The sequence below is a fragment of the Candoia aspera genome, chromosome 1 (assembly GCF_035149785.1).
Source record: "Candoia aspera isolate rCanAsp1 chromosome 1, rCanAsp1.hap2, whole genome shotgun sequence".
In the NCBI taxonomy this organism is placed as follows: domain Eukaryota; kingdom Metazoa; phylum Chordata; class Lepidosauria; order Squamata; family Boidae; genus Candoia; species Candoia aspera.
The window spans coordinates 64284020-64309038 of NC_086153.1; the positions used below are offsets into that span (position 1 = coordinate 64284020).

At 36.4% G+C, this 25019-nt stretch overlaps 1 protein-coding gene across 2 annotated transcripts in view; it reads right to left on the reverse strand.

Moving 5' to 3' along the window:
- The window catches only part of LTBP1 (latent transforming growth factor beta binding protein 1), a 228185-nt gene that overhangs the window by 67000 nt on the left and 136166 nt on the right, over positions 1–25019 (reverse strand). Inside the window, exons 10-12 of one of the 2 annotated variants that reach the window (XM_063305359.1) lie at positions 21285–21407; positions 16587–16754; positions 14708–14941 (exon numbers count right to left, since the gene is read on the reverse strand). In XM_063305359.1, coding sequence (XP_063161429.1) covers positions 14708–14941; positions 16587–16754; positions 21285–21407 — 525 coding nt within the window. The remainder of the gene's footprint in view (positions 1–14707; positions 14942–16586; positions 16755–21284; positions 21408–25019) is intronic. The other variant, XM_063305368.1, reaches the window with a different exon arrangement.

The window sequence follows — 25019 nt, forward strand, 5'->3', positions numbered from 1 at the left end:
TATTCCAAATTCAGCAAATATTTTAAAAGGTTTGGAAAAGCAGACAGATATTTGCCTGGCCATGAAAAGGCAGAAGAATTGGCCTCTGATGAACTCCGTAACATAAACACAGTGGGCCATATAGTAGGTTTCAACCATTACATTAGAGGTAGGTAAGGAATTACTTCATTATTTCTAGTCTTCGTTAGACGGCATATCCCAGACGACTACTATAGTCAATTACATTTATTGATTATTGGTATTATTTATGATTTTATTGAATTTTAAATTGTTTTTATTGTGAACCATCCAGGGCCCTCCATGTCGGGGAGATGGGCAGTGATAAAAATACGATAAATAAAATAAAAGAAAGAAAATCAAAACTATCCATTCTAGTATCTTGCCCAATCAGTGGGATATTTATCACCATCCAATATTTATTTCAATTCACAGAGTTAGTTTTTTAAGTAGAGTATTATGACCACACTTCTCTTACAAGTAGAAATTAGTAACTTTGAGGACTCAGCTGGTCAATCACCTTCCGAAACATGTTACAGTACAAACAAGGTAAGAGTATAGTACAATAAACCTTGATTTAAAGGACTATTTGGGGAGAAGCATGTCCATTCAGTCTGAATTTAAGTCACTTGAGGAAATTTACATCATTTGCACAATTACATAAAACACCTCAGTTGTCTGGACTATATTCTAATTTAGCAGCCTTTGTCCACTAAATGCAGTTGAAGTCAAGTTTTGTCTGTTAAATCTGAAATCTGGTCAAAGTTTTATTGTACTTACATAAAAACTACTTCAAAAAGTACTTTTTCTACATCCTCAGACTGCAACCAATGGAATTCATTTAACAATGAAGTATATTCATCTATTCATTGATTCAACTGTAGAATATCCGAGTTAAAGTGGATATGAGTGACTCTGTCCTTACATGACTTAGCAAATAAATCTCAGTGGGCCACCACTGGCAGCCAAATTAGATGATATGCAGCATATAACTATATATTTTATTATTTAAAATGGGTGGGTGCAATTACCAGGAATATGACATCCAGGAAAGGAGGTGTCACTCTTCCATATTTAGAAGATAATGGAGAGGGATCCCTGATGTGACCATTTTTTCTGAGTTGGGCATATATATGCCCCATTTTTGTTCAAATAAATCTTTCTTCTTCATTAACAGTATTCTAGGCAATGATTAATCCCATGTATCTAGCCAGTTACATATTAAAAATAATGTATCATCTGTTCCTGAGAATTTCTTAACATTGCTTTATCATAATCACTGAGAACTGAACAGACTTTCTGGTTCCCTCAAGCAACAATGCCAACTATCTGACTCATCTCCACCAAAAAAAGCACCAATTGCGTCAACTGAAAATTTCTCAAGGACTCTGATGAATTCTGCAGATTTCATTCTAATTAGATTAGATAACATTCTAATAGTTCCATCAAATTCAGAGTTGGATGCCATGCTAAATTTGATCAGAATTTATGTGGAATCAAGAAGAAATCCTGCACTGTAAGATGTCACCTCTGCACCAGATCAAAAACAGAAAAGCAAAATCTGCCAAATACCCAATCTGATGACATGCAAGGACAGATCAGAATGTCTGGGAGAGCCATTCAAGACAATATCAGCTTAGATGCAGAGATCCAAAAGATCAACAAAATTGGTGGTCCACAACATCTGATCCAAATAACATCAGATCTAAGATCCAAGTTTCAATATAGGTGTGTAGTTTATTGGTCAGTGGAAAGGTAGGTACAGAAACACTAATTAATCAATCTCAAGTAGAACTGAGGAACTGAGAGCCAGTTTGGTCTAGTGGTTAAGGAACTGGGCTAGAAACCAGGAGACTGAGAGTTCTAGTCCTGCCTTAGGCATGAAAGCCAGCTGGGTGACCTTGGGCCAGTCACTCTTTCTCAGCCCAACTCACCTCACAGGGTTGTTGTGGGGAAAATAGGAGGAAGGAGTATTAGGTATGTTTGCTACCTTGAGTTATTTATAAAAATAATAAAGGCAGGATAGAAAATAAATAAATAAAATAAAAACTGAGGAACTACTTAACAGAAAGTACCAACAACCAGGAGAACAAAGCTGAGAACAAGTCATTAATTCCAGTTATGCATCCAGATCTCCATCCTAAAAGTTAGAGAAGTGTTTCTCAATCTCAGCAACTTGAAGCTGTGTGGACTTCAACTCCCAGAATTCCCCAGCCAGCATTTACATGTGCTGGCTGGGGAATTCTGGACTCCTTAAACTTTTTAGACTATTTGAAATTTTGAAAATACATTGCAGAGCATTCACCTAATGTGTGGTGGGTGTGGCTAGACCATTCACAATAAGGCTGATGTAAGGGGCACAATCAACTATAAAGTCCCAATTTGTCAGAATGCTACCTGTTATTCCTTCTAGACCCAATCTCCTTTTCCAGATATTCCCAATACTATTTACTTTTACTCTTTTTCTGGGAGATAGGCACACTTCTAAGCAAACTACTGGGTGGCACTTAGCCCGTCATTTTTATTTTGTAAGAAAGGTTAAGTGGCTCACCTGTAATTCTGAGACATTATTGAAAATGATGAAGCTAGAAATTGGTGCTTGGTTTTTAGTATGCCAACTTCCATTTAAAAAAAAAAGAATATGTTTTTAATTTAAAAAGCCAGGTGGAGCAGAGGGGGAGATATTACAAGCATATTAACACACCCTGCAAGTCAAGAAGTCTAGTTTAATAGACAATCACAGCATTTGTCAGTGCAGACCAAAGGCTTCCTGAAATCAACATTAACGGGAAAAGGTAGAAGGAATTAACCACAGAACAAACAATCTATGACACCCTCCTGAGAGTTACATCTGGACTGAACCTTGAAAAGAGAGTATAGAGGATTTCAGATATATCATCTATAAATGGGAACAGAATTTTACTAGCTCAAGTAATTTGTTAAAATTCAAAGGAAAAAAAAAGTATATTGCTGTCAATAATTAATCAATTCCTTGTTTTTACAGGCTCTCATCCATTAAAGGAGTTAAAAAGAGGGTAGGACAAGAAGCAATGGGTGGAAGCTTGTCAGAGGGAGATCCAACCTGGAAATAAGGAGCAATTTCCTGACAGTGAGAACTATTAAGCAGTGGAACAGCTTGCCTCCCACAGTTGTGGGTGCTCCATCCCTGGGGGTTTTCAAGAAAAGATTGGACAACCATTTGTCCGAAATGATATGAGGATTCCTGCCTTGGGCAGGGGGTTGGACTAGAAGACCTTCAAGGTCCCTTCCAACCCTACGATTCTATGAGAGCTACCTAGAAATTGCAGATTAAAACTAATTCTTAAAAGAATGGTTACAATTAAATGGGTTAATACTGTATGTGATTTTAATGTACATTTCCCTAGTCTTGGGGGAGGAATTTATTTTAAAATTGTCTGACATGGTAACAGCACAAAGGAGTAACAAGCTAAAATAAGATAATTTAGCACTGTCTTTACCATTTTGCTCTTCGCCCATTCAGCAGCAACCTTTGAGAATATGCATTATTATTTAGATTTGTCTTTACATAATATTTGTTACATAGTAGAGTAGCAAACACTCATCTGTACACTTGCAGTTTTAAAAGGGTGCATCCTTGTGCAGGTGCTTGTGCTTGAGACATGTTTGGTTGCAGGAATATGTCTAGGAAGGAATTGAACTCAGTGACACACAGGTAGAACTGTCACTGTTGGGACCATCAGAACAAAGCTTGATGGTAGAGTTTCTCTTGTTGAATGTTTGCACTAGCTGCAAATGTCAAATAATTATTTCAACTAATTCCTACTAGAAATACTTGGAAATACAAAACTTTGTGCTTTAAGAATCATCTGAGATTTATCAATTAGTTATGGAAAGCTAACAGACAAGTAAAACTCCTTTACCTATGCATGAGTTACAATGAAGATATGTTTAGATGAGGGATGTCATGGAAAAGAGATAAATTTAACTATTTTCTTGTTGCTGGACAATCCATTTAATTAGGAATGGCCCATACATAATGTTGTCTATATTCTTACAAAAGTAAGAACATTTAATGCATGTCACACGTTCAGGTGCTCACTTTTCTCTTACAGGTGCAAATAAATGTTCCTTTTGACTGACTACATAATTCTTTGCAGCAATATTTCTAGTAATCATAGACAGCTCCATATCAGGAAAAGACTTATGGCCAGATATGGGACCATTATTCTTTAGTATTCATATTTCTTTGAATTTTACAAGGCAGTTCTCCAATCAAAACAAGCCAATAAAAATACATGTTGGTAAAACAACATACAAGCTCTTGATTTAATGACTAATGGGGAGGAAGGATGTCCATTTAAAGCCAAATTTCCATTCAACAGGGAATGGGCTGAGAACTTATTTATTTATTTATGTATTAAAAAAATGAACCTCCAGCGAAGGAGCAAGAGGCAACATTAGCTGTGGACATTCAAGACCATCAAAGTAATCAAAGTTGACTCTGGATCACATTTGACAAGCAGTGGATCAGATTGCCAAAAATGAGTCACAGCTAGCAGGCAATAGAGGCCAAAGATTAGAGGGGAAGCACCAGAGCCAAGATGACCTGCAGGAACACCTCTCCCAACGACAGTTGGCCTGCTCTGTGCATTCCCACAGAAAAGACCTACCAAGGGTCCCCACTCCACGTGAAGTGACACATCTTCTCTGTTGCTGCATCCATACTGTCCAGAGAGTGCCCACAGAACATTCTGTCTCCCAAGTCATGGAATGCCCCAAACCTCTAGCCTTTAGAAAGTTACTCAAGACATGGTTGTTCTGCAGAAAATATGGGGGTGGTGGTGGATTATAGTGTGTGAGGTGCCTGGAGATAAGCAAAATAGATTTGAGTGCTCCTGCTTTATATGAATTTTTTGCTATTGGAAACTGCTGTGAGTCTGCAGAAGGCTCTGTAATGAGTCTGCAGAAGGCTCTGTGAATGAATGAATAAAATGCCCGGTTTTAGGGAATGGACTGATCCAAGAGAGGAGTTTCCAGAGGCAGCAGATAGGGGTGGAGGATAGCAGTGGACAAAGCACCAGGCAGCACCAACTGGAGTGACCCTCTTGATCCAGCAGATTTTTGTTCATGAAATCCAATGTTTGCTAAACTGAGGACATGAATTTGAGGGTTTTTTGTAGGCGTATTAGAGAAATATACAGTGTATGTAAAAATTAGTGGCATATATTGAACAAAGTTTCAATAAAAATACAAAATTATATTTGTATTTTTACGGTATTTTGTAATGTAATGGTTTTATATTTTAATCCTGTTTTATTGTAAGCCGCCCAGAGTCCCCCATAGGGGAGAGATGGGAGGTGAATAAATTTGTAAAATAAATATAAGAAAAAGAATATAAGAAAAATGGAATACTTCTCCACAGAAGGACGTGCAGCCCAAACTTACTGTAATTCTGTAAACAAGGTAATCTGTTTTATTTCAGCATGCTTTTGGTGCAGCTGAGTGATTGTGGGTTTTGATTTTCAAAACTGATTTTGGTTTATGTTATTTTTGTTTGTTGATTAAAGTTATATCCCACCCTTTCAGATTGGTGTGGGTTCTAGATATAAACAAACAAACAGGTATGAAAATGGGTATACTGGAAGGTGAAAATCCTTTTTTGGGTCAACTTTGCCTCCTGAGAACTGCAACACACACACACACACACACACACAGAGATATATAATCTTTCACAGCAAGAAACAATATGGAAATGATTGGCACTGTTTCTTTTTCCAAGGTTTTTGTTTACTTCTCTGTCTAACCCTCTAGTCCACAACCATGGCATTGCCTGTTGCTCTCCTACTGCAAGCACTCATCAGTAAGGCTGAAGAGCACTTTAGAGCACAGTCCAACTAACTGGATCCAACCCAGCTAACTTTTTGACATCAACCAAGGTTGGCTAGGGGCTGCCACCTGGTGGGTTTCATGGAATAAAGCAGTCAAATTTTTACATGTAAACTTTAAAAACTGATATAGAAATCAGACAGAACAAGCTAAATATTGGGAAGTGAGAAACAAGAAGAAACCAAAATGGGTTTGCTCACTCCTACCAGTTACAATTCTAGTTACATTTGGAATACCATTCATTGTTTGGGTTGCCTCACACTTAAAAAGTATAGAAACAGCAGCCAAAGTTATCACGTTGAGTATTGTCTTGACAAAGAATGCTAAATTGCCTGGGGTCTTTCAGTTTATCAATATAAAAACTAAGAGGGAAGAAAAAAAGAGGTTGAGTTAAAAACTGTAGGCAGAACAGTGTGGATTTTTCTTTCCTTTTGCTGATATTAGAAATAGAAATTAGATACGCCCTATTTGGGCCTGCTTGCTTAATTAATTAATTATACAAATTTTGTTACCGCCCATTATGAATTTGTCCCACCAAACTCCCTATAACAAAGTGTATTTCCCTGCAAGCATTCACATGTTTGGTATTACTGTTGGAAAGAGAGCAAGTAGGCTGTCTTCCATGAGAGCCAATATGCCTACACACTGAATGCATGACTATCTGCAGGAAGAAGCAGAAATCATTTGAGTGACCTTAGCCAGGTGAGCAGGGATTACTTAAAGTGGTCACCATGTAATGCCTGAATAGGACTACAATGGAGCTGGTTAGCCATAGATTTAGAAGAGCAAAAATAAAGGACTTCATACAGTACTTAAATTCTTTTAATTTGCAGCTAGAAGTTATGGTAAAGGCCAGTGGCTTAGATGTCTTCAAAAGGGTTAGATAAATTCAAAGAGACAAAGAAATGCAACTCCAGCTGCCAGAAATCAAGAGAATTGTAGTCTTCATGTCTAGCTGTAATTGAGTTCTGCTACAGAAAGATTTGTAGGTGAAACAGACTCAGTTGCATTGTTTGGGATTAGGAGACCCTTCTCACAATCATTCATGTCTTCATGAAAGCCGCATCTCATTTAGATTATTGCAGAGCTCTACCACTCAGAAACTATTATTTGGTCTAGAACACAGTAGTGTGAGTAGTTATGTGACTCCTTTACTCTCTATAAGCTGCACTGATTATCAGCTGGCTTCTGCATACAATTCAAGGTGCTGAATGTCATCGATAAAGCCTTCATGACTTAGGGCCTGCATATACAAGCCTGCCTTTTTCCAATTATTTCTCCCTGTTCTGTAAGATCTGTTAGGATCAGCACGCTTTGGATCCTACAAAATGTGTCATCTTATGGATCCTGTAAACACGCCTTCTGTTCTGCTTCTCATGTTCTTTGGAATAGCATTCTCCCCGAGATCTTTTCCCACTGCGGTCAGGTCCATTTTTAGGGTGACTAGCAGGCCCAGGGCCAGGGCCACTTGTGAACTCTGTGTTATAGTATTTTAAGTCTTTTGTGTTTTCCAAACACAGTTGCTTATTAAAATGTTATTTTACTCCCTTATTTATGGTATGTTTTTAATCCTCTCTGTACGTCACCTAGAGTTGCTCATGGTAAGCCAGCTTTATAAACAAAATAAACCGCCCAGAGTCCCTCCATTCGAAGGAGATGGGCGGTGACAAATTTGATCAAACAAACAAACAAAATAAAAATAAATGTGGCATTTATGGTCTTTCAAATTGCTACAGCAAAAGTAAGAATTTGCAAAGTAGAATAATTCCTCCTGTTCACAACTAATGACAAGAGGTAAAAGGACAAAGATCTCTGTGTAAATAAAGCTGTATACTTTCAAACAGTACATTATTTCATTTTAATGTAGCAGACATTAAAAGCATTATCCAATTAATTAATTGGTGACCACTGAGAGGAAAGAAAACACTCAATTCTGCATCTCCTTGACCTTTTGTTTGTTAGATCATCCTAGCATTATAGGTGAATAACAACAAGAATTTGAACTTCACAGTTATACGAGTTTTTTTATCAGCAAATTTCATTGTCAGTAGAAGAGCTCTACTGAATGGAGCAATCAAAAATAGCATGATTTATGTTTTGTCCTTGAAATCAATATTTTTAGCAAATGAAAAATGGGCTAAATATCAGAGAATACCCACTAGTACGCACATTAACCAGTGAGTGTCTAATACTATAATCTCAAAAGGTAACTAATTTCTTCCCACAGTTTTTATTATTTCCTGTAATTCTCAAAGTACTTGAGCTCAATTCTTTTTATGAATATTCAAAATTGTTCATTTAGGTTATGTTTTACCTGTTCTGGGGCTGAAGTTCCCATTAAAACCAGAAAGAAAAGAAATTAACTAGTGTAGAAAGCAGAAATATACAAAAATATAAGTCACTTTTAAAATATCGTTTCTTTCTTTATTGTATTTTACTCCTGTGATATTAAACCAGGGAATTACAACAAGATGCGAATTTCTATTTCATATTCTAAAATGGTGCAATTTCAAAGCAGAGCTCTTACTGGTAACTGGATTAAATCTCAGTTTGCACACTGACCCACTCATTAAAATAGGCATATTCACAATATTCTTTTGACGATAAACAAAGCTTCCAAAAATACTGGTGCATCAAAATGCAATTTTTTTTTTGTAAAATTTTGAAATTTTGTATTTCAAGTAACTTAGTTTTAAGATTACAATAGTCTAGAGCGCTGCATTCAGACAGCATAAAATCAGTTCCACATGAGATCAGGGTTGCTGCCAGGGTCACAAAATGAAAACAAAAGTAGAGCTTAAATAATTGTTCTGACAGAATTTACTAAACCACTTCTGCATACTCAAGAAATAAAGAAAAGGAGAAAGGAGGAGGAGAGGAGAGGATCCAAAATCAAAAGAATTTAACTACAGGGTGTGTATCCACTCCCAATAGCTGAAACTATTCTGCTAGCAGTACAAATTCATGAAAGATTAGCATTGGAATACCATCAAAAGCTGAATTAGCCAAAATATTAAGTTTAATTACAGTTAAAACACAAAACAATTAAGCAAATGATGAAGGGACATAGCTTGAACAAACAGTATTATCTTATTTCCATTTTAGTTTGCTTAGTTGTATCTCATTACTTTATTCCACTAGCAGAACAAATTATTTGTTCCTTTCCTAGTGGTGGAAGTCCCTCTGAAGCTGAAAAGGGCAAAAAAAAAAAAAAGAGCCTCATTTCAGAAACAGAAAAACACTTGCATAATGATGGCTGTATCTCATTAAAGTTTTATTATTATAATGGCAGTAATCCGATCACTAAGTATCCAATAAGTGAAACAGTATTTTCACCTGGCTCAGCAAATCACTTGAAATATGTATTTCAAACTACTTGTTTTAAATAGAAATAATAAGTTATCTTCTTCCACATGCTGTTCTGTATTTAAAGAATGTCAAAACCTTGAGGGAAAAATAGCAAATTATGACTATTCAGTCCTAAGTGCTGAAGTAAATACGTTCTTATTTATAAAATTATCAATTGTGTGGATGCTCTAAAAAAGTAAATGGTAGATAAGGGAGGGCCAGATCAGGTTTCAACCAGGGAGCAGCGAGGATACTGTAGAACACAACCCTTTGCTTGCCTCCCACCCCAATTCTTGTTTCAGATAAGGGGGCATTCCTATTTAAGTTGGACAGGAACAATACATGATGCCCACAATCCAAGGCTGTACTCTACCAATCACAAAGTAGAGACAAAGGGTTAAAGTCCCACAAAGACTGAATCCTTTTCATTTAACCTTAATATTTATAAATGCTATTTGCTCCATTACTAATAGTACAAGTGGAATCATATCTAATTTGGCCTTATGCAACCCAAGTATTTCTTGCCTTGGGTGTGTGTGTATGTGTACATATATATGTATATATATAACAAGATCTCTGTTTCTTTCACTTTTTCTAGGCCTATTAAACATCTTAAATATTTCAAGTAATTCATTTGTCCAAATAAGTGATATTTTAATTAAGTCTGTGTGTCCCATTTGTAGGACAAATACAATTAGAGATACTAGCTCTTATTTAAAAAAAAATTAATATATACATTGCTGTGTTGTAGCATGAACAATGGAAGTCACACACACATCCAAACTTGTTGTTGTTGTTGTAAGTTTCCGTCGAGTCGTTTACGACTCATGGCAACCCTATGTATAACAGAACGAAATGCTGTTCAGTCTTGCGCCATGTGCCAAACACTATTTTTAATTAACTGTTAAGATAGCTGATAAAATTCCACCCAACAGCTACAAGAGTTTCTAATTATCAAATTATATTAGCTGCAGTGGGTCAAAAACTATTACTAACAACCAATAGCTTATGTAATACCTCTCTTCCCTTAGTTAACATAATATTTCATGAAGTAAGGGGGGACCTTTTCACAGAATGGTCTCTGGCTTCGGTTGAAAGATGAAAGTTCAGGGTAAATTTCTTCAGTAACTGCTGAAGGCAAGGAGCAAGGACACAATGAACAGCACCTTCCCAACTAAGCTCTGATGATTCCTAAGGAAGTGTAGCAGTGAATATATTCTTGCCAACTCAACCTGATTAACATGACAGTGCAACACGGAGCCATCTGCAAACTGAATTTTGTATGACACAGATGCCAACGATAGTGGAAGGAACCCTCCTGGGTCCAGCTGCATAGCTCCTTATAAAGACCTGTTAATCTAACATAAATGAACAGAGAGTAGGAGCAGATACAGTAGTATCCAGAGCACTGTAGTAACTCAGCAGGACTGCTTCCTGTTGTTGAGCATGAAGTAACATGTTATGCAGGGAGGAACCAGGCTACACATGCTGGTCAGTCTCCTCCAGTAATCCACTTCAGTGAATCCTTGGTTGTCTACACCATTCATTCAGCCTGGCTATTCCTCTGAAGATGGTGGGCGGGTTGGGGGGAGATGGCTAGTAAGCCTATTAAGTGATGAAGTCATGAAGGCATTGCAAAGTGCAGCATAAGACTTGAGATTCCAGAAAGCAGTCTCTCCATGAAATATTGAAATATTTCAGTGGCCACAGAAATTCCAAACTAGGGATGCTTAACTTGGAATGCCCCATGATGGATGATGATAGTTTGAACATCTGCTGTAGTGTCATAACAGCCAAGTCCTGGTACACTTGGGCTACATTTTGCAAAATCCCCACCCCAGCCCCCAGCAAGCAGCTGACTGACAGCAGACACTGGATATGAATGCCATTTAAGGGCCTTAATGACACTGCACTTATAATATCCACACAGCCTCATTTTTCCACTAGATTTTAATACTGCCACAATAAGTGTAGCTCACTGGATATTTTTTAATTGGTTCAAGAACAAGCTGTTCGATAACGGGTTTAAATTCTTTGATTTTCTATATAAGGCAAAGGGCACACTTCTGGCTTTCATATAAATTGGCATAAAGGATATAGCCAAATGGAATGAAAGTGTCTTCATTTTGCATGCTTCTAGTTCCTCAGAGAACACTTAACAAAATCTATCACTAATTATTACTTATTATTATTCATTTAAATCTATTAGAGCCGCCCACTCCCATAGACTCTGTTGGCTGTTTACTTTACTCCACATAAAGTAAACTGCAGTAACCCAGGTGAATGGGGACAAGGGTATGAGTTACTAGAGCCTCCTGATCCAGAAAAGGCCACCGCTGCTGAACCAGCTGAAGGTGGACAAAAGCTCTCTTAGCCCCCACTTGCTCTTCCAGCAGAAGCCACAAGTCCAGGAAGTCCTCAGTTTGAAGAGCTGCCTTTTCATGGGCAGTACCACCTACCCAGAACTAAAGATGGAGAAATTCTTGAAAATGAAGGCTAGTGAACAGTACCTCTGTCTGGCTGGGACTCAACCTATGCCTGTTACAGCCCATCCAGCTGCTCACAGCCTCCAGACACTGGGTCAAGACTTCCACTGCATCTCCTGCTTGGAAAGTGGAGACTACACTGAGAGCCAGCCTCTTTAAAGAGGGGGTGCATCATCACCTCTTTTAAGGCTGGTAGACTTTTTTCAAACAAGCATTTATGACTGCCCAAGCCCAGTAGCTTGTCCCCTCATCCCTTAGTTCATACAAACTAGGAGGGACAAAGATCAGACACACAGGTGGCAATGCTCATCTCACAAAGAACCCTTCACTTCCTCAGACTTCACAAGTTTGAAGGAATCCTGAATTAACTCAGAAGATGTCACCTCTGTTATCTCATTGGATTCTACCCAGCCGGTGTTCAACTGTAAGCAGATTTGAGTGATTTTGTCTTCCAAATGCTTAGCAAACAAAATCTTTCAGTCTGTTGCTCTATAGCAGGAACCAGGGAACCCTAAACAAAGCTGCTAGACAGCAATCCGAAGATGTGATAAGTGCAGAGAAGTAACATCCTGCCCACCATGTTGTAGCCCAACCTGGGCTTGTACCTGTGTTCAGTTGTATTCCTGCTTTGACTTTCACTAGTGCTGTTCAGGCATCTCTTGTGATGTTTCATCTCCCTGAGTTGCTCAGTAAGCCAAAGAATCCCTTCCAATCTATGTACAGGAAGAAGCTGCTCAGGAACATTCCTGTTGAGCACCTTTGCCACTTTCATATTCCAGAGGTCACTACACACTTGACTGAACTGCCTGCCAGACTGACTGCCAGTGGGAAATAGCCCAAATGCCTACTGAAAAACATCAGAATCTATGAGATACCCAGGGCAGAGCCTGATCTTTCATCTCATTTTCTTTTTTTACATTTTAAAATTTTATGCTTATTAAATTTTTGGTATTCATACCTTCACATAAAATTGTACAGCAGCATCCAACATTTGAAAAGCTTGCTGATCCTGATTTAATTGATTGATCAAAAGCCACAACTCATTAACCTACAAACTATTTCTCTCTCAACAAAAAAATAAAAAAGTAATGTTGGTAAAAACTGTATTAGGAATTACAACCCCTTGGAACCAAGTTCCTGTAACCATTTTAAAGCTGACAACTCACTTCATTTTTTTAACAACCCTGGAAGGACAAAATAGAATACAAAGGTGAAGGTAAGAGTTAACCAACTAGCATCTTCTCTTCCTCAGTGGAAGTCTAAATTGTTTTCATTGCATTTTCCTGAGTTTAAAACTGTCATTGATACCTATAATAGAGCTTCATATGAGAAGCTGGTAAAGTGCTCATTTATATGCAAAAAAAAAAAAAAAGCTATTCTTAATCACAGGCTATTAAAGTGAATATGCGTCAGAAGTGTTTCTCTGATAGATTTATCACATGAGTAGAATGATTTTCAACTTCAAATGAAATATCCATTTCTGCATACCCCAGTAAAAGCTAAACATTAATTTGATTGCACGATGGAGCAAAAGGACAATTGGTCGGTAGTGAAGTCAGGTGTAATATTTGATATGCTGGTCATCATGTGCCTTAGCCTTGACTTTATCCTTCTTTTAAGAAGTATTTTACCTTTAGTACTAGCATCCTCCTGGTACAAAGTCTGTCCAGTCCCATGACTTAAAGGATAAATAAATAAAGCCTTAAGAAGACATTCAATATAGTATTCCACTTATATATTAAAACATTGCTCTGTGAGTTAAAGAAAATTCCATACAAAATTTTTAACTGGAAAATAAATTTTGATTGGTTGTAATTAACACAGAATCCAGCACGAACATTTTAAAATGAACAAATACAATACAAAAATTAACATGGAAAAGCCACATTAATTTAAGCTAGTTTTTTACACATATCCTTGTAGCCATATATGATTTTTTTAAAATAAACCTCATATTATTGGATTTAGATCTGTTCAAGAAGCTCATTAAGCTGACAGTGTATTTGTTCAAAGGTTAAAAGGATAACTACAATGTATGAATATCATAATTAAAAACAGAAATCCTGATTTGTGACAATTGAACACTAGCAAGTAGAATTTCTATGCAAAATTAGACCCAGTCATTCCAAATTAAACATATTCAGGCATAAACTTCCAGGTCAAAACAATATATTATGTAGGTATGATGTAGGGTTTCAAAATCATTTCAGTGAATCTGATGTTTCAAAAGGTTCAATAGTGCTTTCTGCATTATTTCAATGCCCACCCAAGACACATTGCAATTATTATTTTCATTGCATACAACCATATATTAACTACTCCAGAAGGGCAACAGTTCAAAATCAAATAATCACAACACTCCACACAGCAATCTGTATCTACCTGTCTATGTTCTGTTCACCAAAAGCGTGTTGGCAATGCACTTATTTTTGCACATGCGGCAAGCTCTTTGCTTTTCTTTGCACTGATGTTAAGCATGTTAAAAACAGGACATTTGGAAGCAGCTGATTTTAAAGGCATTTGTAGGAACCATGCAAAGACCGAGACATAAAACTATGAAACTGACATCTAGAAATATTTCACGTAACAATTGCAATGGTGAATAGCTTTGGCGATGGTGTAAAGCTGTGTTTCATTTTCCAAAATTAGAAGATTCCAAACATTTAACAGGAACCCAAGAGAATTCAATTTCAGATTGGGTGAAAAAAAAGAAGGTGAAATTAAGATTTACTCCCATGCATATATCTGAAGAAATGAATAATATACTGGGAGTATTTCACCTGGTCCAGTTCTTTGCCCGGAGGGCTAAATATTTTTTATTATATAGTTGTAGAGCCTGAAACCAGTTCCTATAATAAATGACACAGTCAAATACTTGACAGGCTGTCCGTAGGACATCACATTGGATACAAGCACTTTACACTGCAAGAAATACACAGGAACAAGAAAGACATAAACATAATGAAAGACACACTAAACTACACAAAGAAATCCTTTTCTGCTCTCACCTTCTCGCACAGCCACCTCGGGCTCACTTTTCTGTGAGATGGTCAGCGCCTCCACCGGCTCTTCCTTTGCTGGGAGAGGTGGAGGAGAAGGACCTTTAGCAACATGTTGAGTAATCTGGGTCTTGCCAAAGACAGGTGGCTGAATTCTAACTGCAGGGTGATGATATAGCTTGTTTCTGTGAGAGCCAGAAACCGTATAGCCCATTCCACCAGGGCAGATTTCCTTAAAAGCAGCTAGATTTGGGATGGGAAAACATTCCTTTTAAGAATCTAAAAGTGCAATATTTGTGACACATTGGAAAACATAATAAAGAAAACCTGACATCAAGAACATTTTTATAAGTGTTATTTATTCTATTTTTTAAGCAAAATCACAAATTACATGACAGTAATATTTCATCAGTTACTTGGGAAGATAATTTGTTCCTCCTAGAGAAAGATTCAATTTGAGATAGTTGCAGAAATTCAACCAAACAATGGGCATTTTCTAAGTGAATTCTAAGTTCGGGGTCAGCATCACATGAAGGATTCTGAGACGTGAAGCTTCTCTCGAGTACAGTCTTGAACAGGAGATTGGAAGCTTTCACTTTTAAATCAAATTCCGCATTATGTCTGAAATTTGGAGAATTGAAATATACTTGTTCTAATACAGAACTCAGGTTACTTAAAAGTGGGGATGTTTCCAATCTTCTCTTAAGAGGAATGCATGCAAGAATATGCTCTGCATGCTGATTTACTGGAAAAATCATAGCATAAATGAAGCTGGCCTAACATTTTTTTTTAAAAAGCAGCTTTCTCAAATATGGTATCTACTAGATGTGTTGGGTTATGACTCTTAGAATTTTCAGGCACCATTGATACTTTTATAAAACACCTATAACATTGCTCTACAAATGTACTTCATTGATTTTTCTGTAATAAAATATTTCAAATGGGGGAAAATTGGTCATATGATGTTTAAAGTTTTGAAAAGGGCACATAAGCATAACATCCAATGTAGACAGACCTCAACAACAGATCACTGTGGGAATCTAGGAATCAATGACACAGTTAGATTTAATGCATGTAAAGGTTATTAAAATGTTTAATCTATATTTGCATAACTAGTGGTATGGTGGGTAAATGAGCATCCTTTTATTTACTGAGCATATGCAGGAACAATATTTATAAGATTACTATCAGATCTGATCAGAACACTTCATTTGAGGCTAGTAGAATATACTGCAGTCATAGCAACTTTCAAGTTGAAGGGATTTTTCCCTGTAAACATTAGTAATACAACTTTTTAGTTTACCTAAAATCAAAATTCCTAATATAACTTGGTTGTCTGACATACTATTGGGTTGATTAGGCAAGTTATTATTTAAATGACTTGAAAACTCCTATTTCCATTGCACAAAACTCACATTTAGAAGCAAAAAAAAAAAATCTCCTTTAATTTCATCCACGTTTCATGTACAATAAATTTGTATCCCACCTTTAGTATCATAGTTTCATCCCACCTTAATCTGTCTCAGACACCTAATACATTCAACACACCTTAGGAATACTACTTTTGTGATAATTAAAAAGGATATTTTGAAGTCTAAACATGAAGACCAATATCAGTTTTGAAAATTCTCACAGGCATATACATTTTAGTTTATTTATGACCATCTTGTGATATGAATTATGTAATAACAAACATCACTCAACAAATATGGGATACCTGTAATTGGAAAGCTAGTCATTGCAAAATACAGAGAAAAACCTCATCTATGCTTGTTTGTAAAGGTAAGAGATAGAACCAACATAACACTATGGTGATTACATTAGGCTACTCTCTACGTGGTATGTTGTACATGTGTGCAAATATATCTGTTTTCTGGGAACCTCTTACCTGTTCCTGGAAGGGGACATTTTTCACAGTGGGGGCCCCAGGCCTTGCCAACACTGCAACAGCAGAGCTGCTTGCTGAGCTGAACAGAGAGAGGGTGCATACACTGCTTTCCTGCACTGACAAACCGGTAGCAGGGCCCTTTCTCTTCAATGACCATTGGATTATCAGCTGCAGCGAAAAGGGAAGGAGGACGCTAAAGTTTACTTGAGAAACAAAACAGAGAAGCACCACAGGAGATCCACCACCAGATAAGAATAAAACGTCAGCACATCATTAGAGAGAAAGGGATGCTGATGTCTAAAGACAAACATTTCTCATAAATCATGTCTGACATCAATCTGACACAATTGAAAAGTAAAGCCCTAATTGCTTAGAAGTAAAAGCCAGTGTTCAAATTAGATGCGGCCATGCTCCCATAGCACAGAATTAGGGGAATGCCTTATTCCCATGCAGAAGCACTTAAGCAAGCTTAAAGCAGGTGAACAGTAAAAATACAGAACATTGACAGATCACACACTCACTTCTGACACTCACATTACAATGCTATGTCACAAAAGAATTGCAAAATGACAATTCTGACTTGATAGGCAAGATCATTTAAGATCACCAAGGAAGCTGCGTTCTTTGAAGTCATTACTAGTCAATCAATGCACATAAATGAAGTCACTTGAATACAATTAAACCCTGGCAAAATATCAGCTAACAGCATTATCATCCTTCCCAAATGCTTTGTTCCTTTTCTGCCAGTCTTCCCAAATATCAGGAAATACTTCACCAAAATCTGAAATTCCTTCAGTCAACAGAATTAGTGTTCTGTTGTTGTAGTTCTAAAAAAAATCATAGTTATATCAACATACAGCAAAGAGTCAAAATGAAGTTAGAATATATTGTATCTCCTTCTGATACTTGAAAAATAAAACAAGCTATATGGGTAGGTCAGGAAGTTTTAATTATACTAAAATATGGTAAAAATATAATGAGTAAAAATGCCAAATCAGATGTGATAATAGCTAACAAAGGGTTGTCTAAGTTGTGGTCATAAAGCTGGATCAAGTCATAAATTATATCCCACATAAATAAACCTGTTTCTTCTGTCCCACAAAAAACAAACAAACCAAGACGGCTTATCAAGAGTATGGCTGATTAATTATATTTATTTTAGTGAATCACATTTTTTGCAGATTTGGCATATCTTTATTTTAAAAGATAAGATCTTTTGCCTTTTAAAATAAGATCCCAGGTTTTTTTTATTAAGATTTGCCTAGATCCCAAGACTTTTTATTCATTTTTAGCAGAATACATATATAATTTGTGAAATAGTTCAAAAATTTTGTCCTAATCTAAGCCCCGAGGAATTATGGGAATCAACCTGTAGATGACCCATTTAAATGGACAGAAGTTGCACAGCAGCAGTAACTGGTAGATTTCACCCATATTCTGTTATATGGTTACATGGTTACATACAGGACATTAAAGAAATAATAGTTGATATTCTTCAACTTGAGAATCAAAGACCATCTTTCTTAGAAAAAGTCTGATTCTTTGAAGTCAGAATTATGCAAACATTTATTATTATTTTGCAATGAAAAAGGACAAAACACAAGTTTTTCCTCATCTATTTGCATACAAACAAAAATAGGAAGAAACCATTTCAGCCTGCAACAATTTTTTGGAGAGGCAGCTGGACTATACCTTATAATTCAGTTAAGGCATCTGATCAATTTAAATACAGCTCCTGAATTTAAGCGACCTGTGTGTATGCATTTGTACACAATAACTTAGCTATTTGTCTCTCTCCTTTATTCTGGAAAGAGATCTGGAGAAAAGTGACAATATACTGTACTTGTTGGGCTTCAAAATGTTTCAGAACACTTTGGCAAAAAAAGAGGCTGTGTTATAAAGGGACACATTGCATTATTTGAGGATTCTGTTAAGTGATTATTAGATATCTAGGCTGAAAGAAGACATCTATAATTTTTATACTGAACAAGTGATCATGAAAATCAGTGATGGCATATAGCTATGTGATCATATCGTTTTGTTAAAACACATCTCCCTACGTTCTGGTGTTAGATTTTTGTCTTGTTTTAGGTTTTTTTGTGGGGAAACCCTGAACATGCGCCTCTTTCAGAATGCTGCTTTTATAATTGAAACTAATTCTTTTGATGTGAAAATTCATAATGTGTTCCATTCCTTTGTACACATTTTTTTAATGGGCTGGTTTAGCTACAGAGCAGAACAAACCATCTCAGGTTCCCATAAATAGATAAGACTCTTCTCCCAATCTGGTTTTTTCTAGTAACATATAAAAAGGTGAAAGAGGTAAGGAATTCTGTAAAAACTCTATTCAAGATTCTTGATTAAAGATTCTGTCCAAGTAGGAAAAGTGTGCAGACTTGATTTCATTGTGTGGGATTGCTGCCTTCTCATGTGAATTCCTCTCCTCTAATTTCCCCACTGAAATTATATGTCCTTCATTTTCCAGATTTCATTGTATTATTTTTAAAAAGAAATTTCTCACCAAAGCTTTTCCATATGCAATTGAATGGCTGCTAGGCTATCACCTCTATTATTTTTGTAAAGTTCTATGAAAAGAAACCCAAAGCGTCTTTTATTATATATATATTTTTCTAGGACTGGGCTGAAAGAAAGGAAGTCATTTAGAATCTGCTGTGCAGAAAGAATTCATAGGTGAGAAGTAATCTGCAGCAGCATCCAATAAGTAATTTTTCCGAAATTGATTTTTTTAAAAAAGGGTCTATGTTTGTGGAAAACTATTCCAGCCACAACCCTATAACTGTAAAATAAAGCAATGAGACCAGCACATGTTTTACATAATTGCAGAGAAAATTTTGTTCCATTGGCAGAGTAAATGAGACCGCAGCAACTTTACATCACTGAGAGATAATGACAAAATATCCTTGCATTTGGTGTTGATTTGTGACACCATACCGCTTTATGCTTTCCAACAATTAATTTATAGTTTCTTAACCTTTATAAGAAATCACTATTTAGTCCATTAATTAATAAAATGATTCTCATGGGACTAATTAGATGCCAAGTTTTACATTCTATGCTTCTACTACTTTCCCAAGTTTCAAGTGAAAGGCAATCCACATCTTATTTTTCTTTATACAAAACGTCTCAGTCTTTCCCAGGTGTGTATTATGTTGGCAAAAATAGCATGTGAACTGGCAGGTCGAAGACGTGCCTAATAACAGATTACATGATCTTGGCAGATAGGAAAAAGGACCACTTCAATTACGGAAAATACACTTTTTTATCTCAAAACACTGCTGCTCAGAGATTGCTCAGCTGACTTGTATGTCTCCATGCAACCTGGCATCTCAGCTGGGTTTGGATTGGGCACATGAGATATTTATGAACCGTCTGAGAGTTCCATCATGTAAAAGGTTTTTGTTAAAAATGTGATTGCTCCAAGGAGAACAAGGTTCTATTTTATTTATTGCACAACTCTTAGCAAAAGTTTTTACAAATGGGACTTGTAACAAAATGCAGGAGTTTGGCTCATTCCTCAGAAAAGTTTCAGCCAGCCATCTTTTCAGAGCCCTCCTTTACATTTTCCTCTCTCAGGGTTTCTATTTTTTCCCTTGCAATAAACACAAACATGCCTTAGTTACTGAGCACGCCCAGCTCCTCATTGGGTTCTTAAAACATTAGGAAAAAAAAATGTATACATATGCAAAGCTAAGGAACCACTAACAGAGAATGGATTTGCTATTTTTATATAACAAGGCTTTGCATTTGTTATATAGAAGGATCTGGAAGAAATATTTCAAACTTTATCTGAGCATAATACCTCTTTCCTGTTCATTCAAGCAAGTCTAAAAAAAATTGTGGCTTCTTTAAGAGTCACATTAGCAAAGTCAGGAAGCTTTAATAAATGGAAAATAAATGCTGTACTCATGCAAGATCCAAAATACTTCTTCCTAATAGTTTTTGAAGCATTCATAACCTAGTATATAGGATACAATAACAGACCCACTGAAGTAATTATTAAGTGTGAAGGATAATGATCCTTGATAACCCAGGCAGTTCTTTAAACTGAAAAGACCAAATTAATAACTTAATTGTATTTCCATAAAGGCAAATTTCACACAAAGCTCCAGCCAAACAAGAGTTTATGCTGTAATTATCTCAGAGTTCTTATGGTTGGCATGTTTGGGATGCTTCATGCAGGAAGCAATAAGCCTTCCTTTCTTGAACACATGAGTATTTAAGTACTGGCAAAATCAGAAATCATGAGACATCAAAACATAGTTTACAGATGGTTGTTTCTTTTAATCAGACCCTATTAAGATCAGTTGTCTTAATTGGTAAATTAAAAAAAAAGATTCAGTTTATTTTACTCAACTGCTATCAAGCATCACTGGGGGGGGGGTATGGGTAAACGGTCTGCTGCTGCATACACCAAAATCTGTTTTTATTTTTGTTATTTATTTGGGGAAATGAACTCTCTGGATTCTACTACAACATACAATCTGATTACAACTACAGTTTCTCATTAACTTTTAAAGCAAAACAATTCTAAATGGTGAATTGAAACTTTTCCTAGTTATAACCGCCACAGAAATATTTAGATCAACAATGACTAAGCTGTTTCCAATACAAACTGTAAGGGGGCTGGGAGAAAGGAAACCACACAGTTAAATGGCATTGGTCGTTTTGGTTACTTACGGATACATCTGGAAAGAGTAGGATCTGGTACAAATCCCGGTTTGCAGGTACACCTATAGCTGCCCATGGTATTTAAACACTCACCATTGGGGCAAACCCCTTGTAACTGGCATTCATTAATGTCTGAAAAGGAACACAACTGGTTGTCAGTTTAAAAAATCTGTATTTGAATCTGTATAAACAATTGCTATTAATCACTAGACTTTATTGTATCACAGAATCTTTCAGTTCTCAAACCTGGTCCCCATATTCTTTCCCTACCTATACCTTTAAAACACAGGGAAGGAATACCCAGAAAATGCCAAAAGAGGCATTGATTTGTAAGATACACTGTAAGTGGGCCAAATAACGGTATGATTGTTGTAAATGACAGATAAATTTCAAGGATTTTTATGCTTGAAAGCTCATACTTTCAAATTAGTGTACATTTATACAATGAACTGTTCCTCATACAGTATATTGCCTTAGTATTATACCTGTTTTTTTGTCAGAAAAATGTAAATTTCTCCCTTTCCAGAAATAGCACTATCTTATTTAAATTATCATCTCTGAATAGAGAAACTGAATGCATTTTAAACCTCCAAATAGCATATCTTGAGGAGTGCAAATCAAGAAGACTTTTCATTCATTAATACATTAATTCATTCTAGCACTGGCAGGATGGTCTTGCAAACTATAGGTTATCCACACTGGAGCCATGATGGCCATGACTTTTAAGTCCCTGCTGGTATCCTTCCAGTATTCTCTGTCTTAAACAGATGCTGCATTCAGGGTTCGACTGTTTTCATAGAAAATACAGCAGTTGCTGAGTGTGTTCTCTCCTTCAAGTGTTTATCCTTCTTTCAGGCAGATATGAGTCAGATAAACTATTCTGATTCATCAGAAATAGTGGTGCCCCAACAGTTGTAAAAAAAAATCCAAAGTGGTGCCCCAACAGTTGTAAAAAAAAAAAAAGCAAACAAAACTGACAGTTTACTGACTTGCAGAGGCCTAGAGTGCTGTGTGACTCCTTTAGAGAGTGGTTAACTTAAGTGATTTTCTGTCTCTGGAACAGCAGTTGGAACATACTAAACATTTTCCTAAAAAAGACTTTTATCCATTTCTGAAAGGCAATTAAGGGGAAAATGGGAAAGGTCGGAAGGAGTTTCTAGAGCCCAATTACATTTCAGATTTGTTAAAAATCAGGAAAAATCAAGAAAAGGAAGACTAATTCAGCTTATCACATTTTATCCAGATTGAACATAAATCTAGGTATCATGAGCTGTTCAAGAATGACTGTTCTCTTCTGGAAAATGGGAATTCTATCTAAAATCTCTACAGTAACCCAAGTAATAAAACTTATAATAGTATACAGGTAGTCCTCGATTTATGACCATTCATTTAGCCACCGTTTGAAGTTAAGATGGTAAAAAGTGACTTACGATTGGACCTCGCACTTACGACTGTCACAGTGTCCCTGCAGTCATATGATCAAAATTCTATCACTTGGCAACTGGCATGTATTTATGATGGTTGCAGCGTCCTGGGGTCATGTGATAGCCATTTGTGACCTTCCCAGCCAGCTTCCCACAAGCAAAGTCAATGGGGGAAGCTGGATTCACTTAATGACCACATGATTAACTTAACAACTGCGGTGATGTGCTTAATGGCTGTGGCAAGGAAGGTCGTAAAATTGACTCACTTAATGACCACCTCACTTAGTGGCAGAAGTTCCAGTCCTACTTGTGGTTGTAAGTCAAGGACTACCTGTAAAGAAATGCTAGGAAATGACAACTAGAACTCTAGACCTTTGAAATTGGTTTCCTTTACAAATAAGCTCAGGTTTGCTTTTTGAAAAGAATAAAAAATTTGACAACTTTTATTCAGACATATAGGAGGTAGGAAGAATGCTCTTTAATGATTATATAATTGCTAGTTATCTTTCTTGACTTCTTTGTAAAGGCCTGACTCAATAAAACTTAATTAAATGTCTTTGCCTTTCTATTAAGTTGTCTCTCTTATCTTTCTGCAATTATAACCTAATAGATCTCTGTCCATCAACTCCCCTAGCTCAAATCCTTCCTTTATCCAATATCTCTCACACCCTCTACCAATTCAACATTTTCTCCTTTTCTCCTCAGGCAGTTTTTCCCGAACAATAATTTTTATGACACCTTTGTTACATCTATTTATTTGCCTTCCATCTTCCTTCCCCTCTATCTTCTGTCACCTTCCTCGTGTTTTATAAGCAACTTGGGAAAGTAACACTTCCCCTATATTTTATAAATAGTCATTCAGTCAGCCTAGCATAGTTCAGTGTACTATAATGGTTAAAGTGTTAGACTTAGACCAGGGAAACCTGGTTGAGGTCTCTACTTGACATGGATCTCACTTGGTAACCTTGAGTCAGTTACAATGTTTAGCTCAATCCATATCACATGGGGGTCTTTGTGGCAGGAAAAAAGAGGAGAGGCCCACCACAGATGCCATTTTGAACTTTCAGAGGAAAGGTGAGCTATCAATTTAATGTGGTGATAATAATAAAGAGCAACTGAGGATAAGAATAACATCCAATAAACTAAATATTTCTGTAGTGCTTAGAGCAGTTGTATGGAACCTTTTAGGGATTTGAGTGATAAGATGGAGGTTGCTCTTGAACAATATTTCAATATGAATAATAAAATAGTATGAACATTAAGTAATAAAATTACTTCAATACAATTAATAGTATTACTTCATATAAGTTTGATAATTTCTCCTTTCACATTAAGCATTGTAAATAAAGAGCAAATTTTGGAGAAAGCCTGGAAAATGCATCCAAGATGTTTGGGGGGCACTAGAAAAGATAATAGTGTGATTTTGAAAATATCACAAGTAAACTGTTATGTTTGTTTACAATGGACTTTACAGTTGAAACATATAAAATGCTCCTAATAATTCAACTACTGAACAAAGCTGCTAAGCAACTGTCTTCTTTTGGTTTGTATTATATTTATAATGATGAGTTTACTCCACACTTGATACTCAGTGCCAAAGTATTAACTTTAGGAATGGTAGAACAAGATACATCAAAGACTTGGCAGTGTAATTTTCAGATGATCTGGAAAGAAATAGATTTAAAGGGCAACAATTTTGACAAGGAAGGAAGGGATAGAATACATAACTCTAGTGCTATGTTGGGATCATTAAACAGTGGGTGGTCTCTACTGAAATACACCCACATGGTGGGGAAAAATCCTGAATAAACCTGGATATTATTCTTTGAACCAGTAATTTAGACCATCTTCTATGCTATGAGGGAACAAAAAAACCCCTTTATCTGTACTTTACGTATGAAATTATATTTTATTGGTGTAATCATTTTACCCCATATCCTGAGAGTATCCTCCTGGCCTATTTCAACTATTTATCCAAGGACAAAATTATATTATGCTTAATGAAAAATAGGCATGTATGTCCCCTTTGATTATGTTGCACAATACAATGTGCAACATGGTAATGAGCTATGATATCAGCTTGTGCAGTGATCACAACTGTGTAAACCTTCCCTCGGGAAGGTAGATTTGCAGTTTGCCCACTGTATGAATAGTTAACTGTGTGAAATTTTCATGTCCTACATAATACGCCAATTTATTCCTCAGCCATAGGAACAGGATTTTTTTTCATAGACAAGCATTTCAATTGGTCCATCATTTCAAATATGTTGGCAAGGAACAGCACAACTCTACTGAATCCAGTAGAGCTGTTGTGGTAAGT